Here is an 11,838-nt window from a genome sequence, read left to right on the forward strand (position 1 = left end):
CAGTAAGAAAACACAGAGTGTTTGATTTTGTTTTTGTATCGCACCACAGTGGATATGTATATAAAGGCTCTAAAATGGTCAGTTCTATTAGTCAAACATTCAAAATGAACTGCATGGTTTCCCTCTTGGTTGGTCTGATTGTAGTGCTCAGTGGAGCCACAAACGCTGATCCCGCGATGGATGAGCAGGAGACGCCTTCGTTGGTCAAGGAATCGGACGTATCAGCGCAGATCATGGGCATTGACAGGAAATACGTCGGTCGTCGTTTCACTTTAATGCCACTTAGCGACAATTTGACACAAGTAAGAATTCAATTTAATATTGGTTCACGATTCAGCTTTTGTCTATTAATAGGAAGAGCGCATTGAATATTCCGAAGCCTGTGTGGGTATCAGCCTTGAGTGCCACCTGGCCGAGCAATGTTGCACAAAGATGTGCCTCCAATTTTCCAAGCGGTGCACCTATATATCTCCAAAATAAGTTTCCAAGCAAAATACTCATACAAGGATGAATGCATAAGCAAACATTTGGGCTTTATTTGGGTGTGTGTGGGACAGTCACAGCTGCAGATTCGTATGCATCTGTTCTGTTCATTCAACAACATTCAACGACATCCAAGTCTGAGTGCGTAGCGTTATAATTACATTAAATGATTGTCGCTAATTGTACTTAGTCATCATCATCCAAATGTTTTTCACTAAACACAGATAGAAAGAGATTCCGGTCTTGTCATGTAAGGGAACAGAATGTTTTATAAAAAGGTGTACGAGTGGGAAATTGGATCAGTCAAACTTTCAACATGAATGCTATCATTACACTCGTGCTATTGGTTTTGCCATTTGGACTGGAACTATTTCCTATTGAAAATACAACCAGTGTTCTCCCTGTTCGACATTTTAAGAAAATGGTTCGTTTTATTGACCCTCCAAATAATGGTACGAGAAGGCATCCCTTCGAACTTATTCCATTACTAACAAATCTAACAATGGTAAGGAAAATGTGTCGGTCTTAGTTTTCCCAGATAGCTCAAATTTTTCGTTTACAGGAAGAGCGCCTAGAATATCATGAAAAATGTGTATTGTATGGAAAGCCTTGCAACGCAGCCGAGAATTGTTGCAACAAAAAATGTATCTCCAGCACAAAGAAGTGCCTGACCGATAGATCAAATTATCCCAATATGTACCTTAAATAATAATAATAATAACTGCTCTGTTTATCGGCTGCGATCTACTGGATTTATAGTTGTTGCATTAGTTGAGGCTTCTGGTAATTTAAGTTGCAAATGTTTTTCGCTAAACACAGATGGAAAAATAAAACAATTGGCTTTAAACACACCATTATCGATATTAGTTTTCTCTTGTGAAGATACAGAATGTAGTATAAAACGGTGTACGAGTGGGGAATTTAATCAGTCAAACTTTCAACATGAACGCCATCGTTACACCCTTGGTAATTGGGTTGGCCTTTGGATTGGGTCTACTGCTTATTGAAAACGCGAGCGGTCTAGCTCTTCTCGATAAAACTATATACTCTGTCGGTCTCTTTGGAAGGAGAATACTCATAACTCCCGGACCCAACGAAAAGACAACGAAGAGAGCGAGTGCTTCCACGGCCAGTGATCCATTTCGCACCACCACCACCGCCACCGTCACCGCCACCGCCACCGTTACCGTTACCGCCACCAAAGCTTCTGCTCTCAACAGCAGTTCTCCTAAGCCCAGAGAGGGGACTAGCAAGATATTGCAACTTCATGATCAACTTATGCCATTACTCACAAATCTCACAATGGTAGGAATATGTTGTGTATCGTAGTTTTCCAAGAATGTTTGAGATAATAACACGTTTTCAATTGTTTCATTTACAGGAAGATCGCCTAGAGTATCATGTAAACTGTGTATCGTACGGAAAGCCTTGCCACGCAGCCGAGAATTGTTGTAACAAAAAATGTCTCACTGACACGAAGAAGTGTTGGCATATCTAGTTAGGATCTAATTCGGCGTTGTAACCAATTAATAAGCTGCAAAAGAAATAAAAACTTTTGAATGTCACTTAATACATTATTCCAGCCACAGCAGCTTACTTCAAATACATTTATTATAAAATTCAAATGGAAAATCATAACTGAACTAGTGGCCAAATTTTTACTCCTTCTATTCGTTGGTTTTCTTCTCAGTCAGTGTTCCGAGCTAAGTGCATTGTGTAGCTGCTGCAGTAATGGGGAGTTTATTACAACTGCCGACCATCGACTCACACACCGCATATTTTGCCTGCTGGTTCCCTCATGTAATTCAAGCCGCATATGTTTTTATGAAAGCAGATGGAAAGCAATGTGAATAAAATGGAAAGCAGTATTGCATATGGTCTTGTTTAGTTCAGCAACAAAATAGAGGTGTATATAAAGGTGCCCTAATGGTTCCATCTTTAAACATTTAACATGACTTCTAACGTCTCACTCGTCTTGTTAATTCTTGTACTGGTTGTGGGTATATTTCTTGCGGAAAACACAAGCACTGCTCTCGTTCGCAATAGGCATTCGCGTTTCAAAGAATCGTGGAGAACCGATGATTCTAGCAATCGCAGATCGATGCCATTCCCCAAAAATGTGACCCGAGTAGGAATGAAATCTGCAAATTATTTTAAAACTTATCTAATGATATTTTTCACGTTGCAGGATGACAATGTGGAAGTGAATGCGGAATGTCGAGCTTCTGGAAGGGCTTGCACTGACGACGATCAGTGCTGCACCAATATATGTCTACACTTTAGGCGGTGCTCTCCCCAATCAGCTCTGCTGCAGCAAATGGATGCCGGTCTTGTTGCCATTGACAGTAAATAATGATGTTAGAAAAGCTGCACATAATTATTTGTATTGATAAATATTAATGAATATCCATAATAGTCCTTCTTCAATCTAACCGGAATCATTCGGTAATCCTTTGACTCTGTATCGAATTCAATCGTATTACATTAAGTAGAGGGCAAACATTTGCATACACCCATTAATTGGGCCTTGTGTTTTGGGCCAGCTGTGTGGAAACTGTCAAACTTGATTTGTTTGATAATGAGGCATGCAACTGTGGCAACTGCAGTGTCTCATCTTCACGTCTGCATCATCTGGTTAGTCATTCAATCGTCTGGCAATAATAAACTGTATCAAATGACAAACCCATCACACATCAACCACGCGCACCATCCATCCACTCACCACTCTTCACACTCCGCAGCATCTCAGCCATCGATGGTAAAGTGAAGCGAGGTGTTTGACTGCACACAATCAACTTACATCTGTTTGTGTTTGTCGGAAGGCAGCAAAAGAGACGGTCGTATAGTTCGCCAAAGCGGGACAGAGCGCCACCGAGAGACACATAAACAATATTTCCGCATATAGCTCTGGGAGAACGAGCACGTATAGTGTACAGCAGACAATGCCACAATGCGGCATCAATGTAAATTGTACATTCATAGACATTTCCATTGAAACGAATGCGATACACATGCACCCTGTGTGTGTGTGTGTCTGTGCTGGTCTCCAAGTGATCCTTTCCCCTTTAAGCCCCTGCAACACACAGCAACATCAAATCAGACAAAGGCGCACACAATGAATTTAGACAGCAATTGTTCGTTTTTCTTGTTGTGTTAGCTGGCTGGTTCCTTTGTTGTTGTCACGCTCTCTATCGCTATGCCAACCAGCGGCCGTGCCCCTCCTGGGTGTCAAGAAAATAATTCTGCAGTTCTTATGGGATCAGCAGCACAATTTTCCTCTGAAGGAATAATGGTTCTGCGACGCAATGAAACTTTCATTTGATTTCTAATTTTCAATAAGCTCCTGAAAGTATGCAGCTCAAAGTGTGCCCTTTTTCAAACGTTTTTAAATGGTTTCTGTTGACCCTGCTGGCACCCTGCTATAATGTGACCTAAATAGTATATCTTTACGACCTGCCCCTGTGCCAGGACCCAAACTGTGTGGCTGCCCCCGTTGCATTGGGTTTTTAGCAGCACGTGCCAAATCCCACGGGACTTTAATGGAATTCGCATTCATAGTTGAGTTGAATATACATATTAATGTAGGGATCATATGCATATATCAAATATGCACCAAGGTACGTTCAAGTGTCTGTATCCATTTGCAATTGATTTTCCTGAATTTTTTGTGGCATCAAAAGGGACAACCGCGCCATGCTAACGCCGGCTCCTTGATTATTATTTTTTGCAGTTACTGACTCCAAGCTCTCCTCTCCTCTCGTCGCCTCTCCACTTTCCATCTTCCACCACCCAGTGAGAGGAAGACATCAAAAACTGCGGAACCGGAAGATATTCCAGGCATGCAGCCACTCCCTCCCAACACTCCGCTGATAAGAGATGCTGCCTTGATGAAGTTTGGCGGCAATGGGCAGGAAATCACTTTCGCTTGCCAAAAAAGGAGAGGAAAATCGATTGCTTTTGGCCATCAGAAAGCGCTTCAGACATATGCAGATTCATTGGCCCAAATGTACATACACATGCAGCGGAAAATGAAAAGCGACCAATTTGTCATCTGCCGGCGGCCTAAGAGCTTCACTTTACCCCTCATTGGGCACTGCCTTTAAGAGCGTCTTCTGGCAACGCTTCGCTTCAACGCTTTATGCGGAATTATATAATGCAGGCAGGTCTGTATGTGTGGTGTATGTAGGCGCGTAAAACTTTTACATTGCACGTGTCGGCAGACACTTAAATGTCGAATGAATTATTCCGCATGCCACGGCCAGGCGGCAAACTTTTATTGCTCTCAAGAATGAGAAGGCTTTCTGCTCGAACACCTGCCCTGAGATTGCATAATAAGTTAAAACAATCCACCTTTTCCCAGATGTTTAATTGTACTTTTTCCAACAGAATCTCGTACACATCCTGCCCAAGCGCGTCTTCCCGGAAGTTTCAGCAGTGGAGTGCATTGCTCCAGCCCCACACTGCAGCGAGCACGGGTCGTATGCTGAATACTGTGGAGTGGCCAACTGACTTTATTGGCTGACTTATCAGTAATGACCTTCCCTGGTGGCTCTCAGACGTATGTACATTCGAGAGCCAAAGGCTTATGAAAGGAAAATAAATAAATATGGGGAAAAGTTACAGACTGAGTTCGAATATGGAATGCTCTGCAGAAGTCTGTTTAAATTATGTAATTAAAGTATGTAAATTCTATATTTTATTTATAAATCTATACTGTGAAAATACACAAAGGAATATCGCTTTGGATCTAGTCAAGCACTTAGGGGACGTGGATGTACCCTCACAGAAGAGGGAAGTATTTACAGCTTGAAAGGGATTTCTTTTTTGTGAGCCTCGCATATGTTTATATTTGCATTTGTGGTTGACAGGGGACAGGCTTGTGGCACGTGCCACTGTGTGTGTGGCGAATGTGTGTGTGTCCTACCCGGCACAGGCCATGAAATTGATTTTAAATGTGACGCTGCCTAAAGAGTGGGACATACTGAGTCAAAGGACAGGGCAAACAGTCCACGGTGACGATGATGATGAGGACGATACGAGTACTGATGCTGCCACACGGTGTCGTTGTCCTCGCAGCCAGCCGCGCCACACGTATGACATCAACTGGCAAGTCGTTAGTGTGGATTCGACTGGCAAAAGAAAAAACCACACAAACAACAGCACTAGCAACAGCAAATCAAAGCGAATGTCCGTCCACTTTATGAGACTTTCAACGGGTGACAGAGCAGAGCAGAGAAGAGGCAGTGGCAGAGGCAGAGCCAAAGCCAAAGCTACAGCCAAAGCCAAAGCTACAGCCAAAGCCGGAGCCTATGTCTGCTAAAGCACACAAACATTGTCACAGTGCCACAGTGTCCTCCCCGTCTCTGGTGAAAGGAGTGTCAGCTCTTGGCCACGGCCAGCCTCCCTGGCTTTGGGCACTGAGCAAAACTCATTATATTTCCGCTTGCCTCCTTGGTTGATTTTTTTTTCCAATTGAAAGCGCCGAGCGTCCCTTTAACATTTGTTTGTCTCAGCATCCGTTTCGGTTTATATTTTCTGTTATATTGTGTACATAATAAATGTACGTATGTATTTTTTTAAGCGCACACGCATATTTCTTCTTGTAACAAGGAAAAGGCGAGTGTGCTTTTGTCAGCCGGAGTGCTTTGATGTGTCGGCCGTTCAATAGGGGATACAGAAGCCAGTACAGTAAGCTGGGCGCAAAATTAATAACGCTGACTGTGAAACTTGCATACAAAGGCGGACACAGACAAAGTAATCAGAGATAGTGAGTGGGGAAGGCCTGAAAGAGGCCAGCTTTAAAGCCCTCTTTAAATGCATGAGGTGTGTATGCGTGTGTCCACCAGCCCAGAACCTGACCCCAACCAAATTTGCATATGTATCGACAAGGTTTTGGATGGTCGGTGATGCTTCTCTCATTAAAATGTAATTGCCCATTGAACGTAAGTAGAGGCGAGTCCTTTACTCCCTGATTTGTCCACTTTGCTCTTTGTTCAGCTGCCGTGTTGTCTCGCTTTGTTTTCAGTTGTCGCATTAATTGAATCGACGAAACGACAAGCGTTCGCAGCTCCTTTGTATGCCCACGGGCAGCCTTAGATGGCCACTTGTCCGCGTTGTGTGCATACGCACAGAAACATGCTCCTCCAAGCCACTGACCGCAGCTGCAACACATTGGCCCATTGAAATCATTAACATCAGCATTATTATTATCAACGAAGAGCTTCAGATTCCATCCTCTCAACATCTGGCATACCCTGCACTGGCGCATAACATGGGTTTGTTGGACGGGAATTTAACCCTGTCTTGGCTTTGTCATAATCTGATATGTATATACCATTTGCCAAACATTTACGAGCTGATTATCGAGTATTCTATAGGTGTATTACTCGACTATTCGGTTTCATTTTCAAAGCTTGGCCTTCTGGGAATTTGTGTGGTTTGTGTGAGACAAACAGGCAACGGAGGACACACAAAAAAAAGAACCAAATGCAAAACACAAGTTTCGTTTTTAGTTTTCTGTGTTCGCATTCGCAGTTGTTGCTTGTAGTTTTTCCACTTCCATTTCCATTTGAGTTTCCGTTTCACTTCGTTAGTCCAATTCGATGTTTTTCCCTGCTTGACACTTTGCTTGGCCCACTTTCGGTTGCGTTGCTAATTGTTTAAGCACACATTGGCAAATGAAGAAGGAAATCGTAGAAGCAGGATCTCTTTAAGGATACCTTAAGGGTTTTTCAGAAACTTTTTAATCTCCCTTTTGGGAGCTCTCAAAAGAGTTCTCCTCTGTGTTGGAAAATATATTATTAATTCAATCCGAATGAGATGCAAACTTGGGGGCATATTGACACTTGACTTCCGCCAGTTGCCATCGTTGGGTATAAATATTTAAAATTAATTGCAGCCGCAACGTGTTTAAATCATATACTTATTCTTCTTCTTTTTGCTTTAACTGTGTCCTAATGTCTAATGAGAATGCCACAGAATGCCAACAACAAAACTCAATATGGTGTAAAAGGATTTCCTTGTACAAAGGCCTTGTCTGGGAGTGAAGGTCTAGGCAATGCACATTAAACGTGCAAACATATCCGACACATCCGCAACATCCACAAAAGGACTGCCAAAGTCCAAGATAAATCCACATTGCGCATACGCAGTGTATGCCAGTGTCAGACACAGAAGCGGAAGTGGCAGCCTCTCTGCGGACTGTTTTAATGAAATTATCTGTTACACATTGGCCCAAAAATGTTGCTGTTTTCGGTAAATAATTAAATTATTTTCGTGGCGTCCAAAATCCATTTAGAATCCACTTCACTCTCCTGCCTTTCGATAGTAGAGTAGAAAAATTGTAATCGTGTTGCACGGCCTGCATGAACAGACAGAGTTCGGACAGAGTTGGCTTTAAAAGTTGTCCTTGTCCCAAACTCCTTAGGTGAGTGGTCTAGTCGTATAGTGGATACTGGGGATGTGTGTTCAATCCGCTCGTTGCACTTATCACAGCTGCTGTAGCACCGACGTTGCCAAGTTACGGCAAGCAATTAACTGCAAACCCTGGACAGGACATACGCCATTCGAGACGAAACGTGTGTGTCCCTGCATGTGGGTGTGTCTGGGCTTTCCGTTGGCTGCCAGTTCTAATTACCAGTCTGACTGGTATAATTTCCAAGAGATTTTTTAATTATCAAAGCAACTGAAACTGCAACTGAAACCAAAGGTAAGCGAGCCCAAATAGACACCTGCCCTTGCCTCACTGGCAGTGGCCATCAATCATTCGGTTAAATTAGGAGCGACGCTGGCTTAAATAGAATTTAATGTATCTTTAAATTGGATGGAAAACATACCCGTGAATGCAATGCAATTCATGGAAATTATATTTCAGTGATTTCGTGATGTGGCGCACTCATTTTAACGTGACCACAGCCGCACCGAGCACTGAATACCGAGCACTCGCACAGGCACTGGACAAATGCAAAATTATTCTCAAATTTTTGGAATTGATGTACACAAATTTGAAGGGGATTCGCGAAATTGTGGGTAAATCATTTTTGCGCGTACTTTTCTGCGGTTGTCCATTTTGTCAAATGATTATCATAATCATCGTTTAATGATGGAATTCATTCCATGTTGGGGCTAACAGAAATCCGAGGACCCAGTAATTCCAGTTTTTTTGTGCATTTTAAATCCAACACCATTAATCACGCACTCGTAGAAGTGACACTCATTCATTGCTTGCTCAGAAATAACTGTCAAAAACTTTAATTATATTTTCAGCATGATGATTCATGCTTTCCACGCTCTCTGACAATGTTGCCCCACAAACGCCACGTCGAGTACGTGCCGCAAGCGGCGTTGGGCATACAAAAAGCGAAAGCCAAAAGAGCTTGAGAGAAATTCCAAAGAAAAAAAACAGCCCTGATTTGGCTTCCAGCTACCACGCAGAGCTCCAAGAGCTCCACCCCCGCAGAGGCTCTTCCTTGCTTGGTCAGCTGAAATATTATGTCTGGCCGCTGCACTGACAGGCACAGGCAGAGGCACAGGACCCAACAAGTTGCTGCATGCCAATAAAATCAAATTGGCATTCAATTGAGATTGTCAGTGCGCTCTGCCTCTCTGTCTCTGTCTCCGTCTCTCGCTTTTGTTATTTTTATTTCCGCAAATTGAAAACGCTCAACTTAATCCCACCAAGCTGATGGAAAACCAATCAGCACAGAACACCAATTAAAAAATGTATAAAAAGACCAGACTAGAAAGCGCTCTTTGGGTAGGCGAAGACTTCGATACCCTGGCAAATCAGTTATTGCCATTTCAGCAAACTCTCAGGGAGCCAACCTCACCTTTGAAATAATCTCTCTACGCTTATCAAACTTGTGATTAATATTTCATATAGTGCCATCTAGGGAAGGAGAAGAAAACACAAAGCGGCAGCTTTGCCTCTTTTAGGTGGCAGAGGGAATAACTCTTGGCTGTTTGTTACCCTTCGCGTTGGTAAAGTTGCAGGCCGTACACGTCCATCAGATTATTTTCCGCTTAAGTGCTTCAAATTGTAGCAATTCGCGGGGATATACATATATGTAAATACATGCATAGATATAGGAATATTTGTATGTCGAAGGAGGATGGCTTCACTTCTTGGCTTCAATATTGAACAATTTAATCGAGATTAACTTTATTTGCTCACTTTGTAGGAGCCGCGACTCCCGTTGATTGCATTTTAAGTTGCTGAACATGTTTATCGGGTGAAACGAGATCGACTAACGAGCTTTTCAATGTAATTCAATTGAGGAGCGAAACAATGGCAAGTGAAACGATGCCATCATCGTTGTAATTGGCCCAGTGAGCCGTCAGCTGAATGAAGCTGCCGCTTCATTAGCCCTAACGGCTTAATGCTCACCATATCGGGCGTATGCGTAATTTTTGACTCTGCGAAGGCTCTGTTGTCCTCCAGCCTTCAATCGGGCGACAACCAAGCCAATTCAATTAGCAGCAGCAGAAACAGCGCTAGCCAAAACTCACGTACGAGTAGCACCGACAAATACAGCAGTCGACAGTCCCAATGGTCGTTGGTCGACGGTCAGGTTCACGGCCCAGAGGAGCTGGGAAGGGAAATGGAGGCATGTTGATGGAATTGCCCAAGTTTGTTCGATGCGCGACAAATTCAATTCGTTGGCACACACACACACACCCAGATAAACACTCTAACACACACACAAACAGATAAGAGCTAGCAACAGGCTGCAGGCGGCAACGGCAATGCTGGCAAGGAGGAGCTGGGCGGGGGGCACCGTCGATTTTGAACGAAGGATGCTGCAACAGCCATCAGCCAGGTGGAGTGCATGGGCTAATTGCTTTGGAAATTGCATGTGACGAAACATATGGTTTATGTAAAGAGGATGTGGCCGTGACACAGCGTTATCTGCATGGCTAATTGGGTTATGGATAAGCCAATTTGAGCGTGCTCAGCTCTGGGATAGCAGCAGCAGAAGCCGCAGCTGCAGTCAAAATCATTTCTTTGAATATTTTAGGGAACTAATAATTGTACCAGTGCCAATCCATTCACAAACTTTAAAGGGAAGGAAGAGCGTGAAGAGATTCAGGAAGAGATCTTATGGCTAGCAGATTGCTTGAACGGTTGGGAAGGTCCCCAAAAACGGCACAAAAGCAATTCATTAGGCATAGCGAAAGGAAGGAAAATCTCGCTAGCTTCCATCTTTTCCGGTAGCTTACCTTGTCTGAGACGGTTGCTCGTGCCGCGTTATGTTGGCTGTCTATCGCTGCCCATATATCATATGGGACATTCATTCATTCCGGCAACGACAATAGCCCTAGTCCTGGGCCGTGTTTGTTTATGCCTCGTTAAACTTTTCAGCCGCACGCATAAAACATAACGCGCTTTACTAGGGCCAGATCAATGCCTTATGTGCAGAGCACTGGGTGGAGCTGCGTTGGGTCTGAGGATGGCAATGGGAGTGGGAATGGGGATAGGTGGATGTAGAGATGGGCTTACTCTGAAATTGAATTATGGCACACTCACACACATATGCATATGGTGAGCGAGAGAGAAAGATAGACTGACACACATACACATAGAAGGCATGACATATCGAGCGAGACGCCATGAAATACAATATCTGACTCTGAAGTCTAACTGCATGGCGCGATTTCGATGGTTTCGCCGTCGCTTTTTAGACGACTAACGGTAACGCCATCCCTCTCAGTCCCCCTACTTCGCTCTTACACCTTTCTGTGCACTGTGCACCGTGCTCTCTGTCACTCTGTCTCTGTCTCCGCTCTCCTGGCTCTTCGCTCATCCATTCCATTCCATCGAATGCAAACGGTAGCCCACAAGTCGGGCCCCTCCATGCCACATTGTTAGACTCTTTCATTTTCAGCTTCACATTTCTCTATCTCCTCCGCTCACGCCCTCTATCAGGGCTGTGTTTTTATTGTAAATTATGGCCGCAGCCGCAGAAAAATAAAAGCAAATAAAGAAAAAAAAGCGAGTAGAGACTAGAGAAATAGGTTGAGGTGGAGGTGTAGCAGGAGCCATGCAGTGGGTCCAACAACCTGTACAGGCTGTACCCTGGGCATGGCAGCCATCGGTTTATTGTTTCTGTTTCATTCCATTTTATTGTCGTATGTCATACAATGGCGTAACATTTACATTTCCCATTAAACTTTGTGCTATCAGTATCTGCTTCTGCTCTGCTCCGCTCTGCTCTTATTGTTGCTAGTCGCGAGTAATGCTGGATGTTGTGCAATAAATTTAAATGTAACACCTCCCCCAGCCTATTTAGCATAAGCTCGTGCACGTAGAGAGATGTCTGGCAAAAGATTCGAAAGATTTCAACAATCAAAAATACT

General features: G+C 43.6%; 1 protein-coding gene across 1 annotated transcript; it reads left to right on the forward strand.

Moving 5' to 3' along the window:
• Positions 1–1,425: 1,425 nt before the first annotated feature.
• Positions 1,426–1,993, forward strand: LOC117899112. Its single transcript, XM_034808900.1, has 2 exons — positions 1,426–1,788; positions 1,865–1,993. Exons 1-2 carry the CDS (start codon positions 1,426–1,428, stop codon positions 1,979–1,981), a joined length of 480 nt encoding a protein of 159 aa, XP_034664791.1. The 3' UTR covers positions 1,982–1,993.
• Positions 1,994–11,838: the final 9,845 nt, after the last annotated feature.

The sequence above is a fragment of the Drosophila subobscura genome, chromosome O (genome assembly GCF_008121235.1).
Source record: "Drosophila subobscura isolate 14011-0131.10 chromosome O, UCBerk_Dsub_1.0, whole genome shotgun sequence".
Taxonomy (NCBI): Eukaryota; Metazoa; Arthropoda; class Insecta; order Diptera; family Drosophilidae; genus Drosophila; species Drosophila subobscura.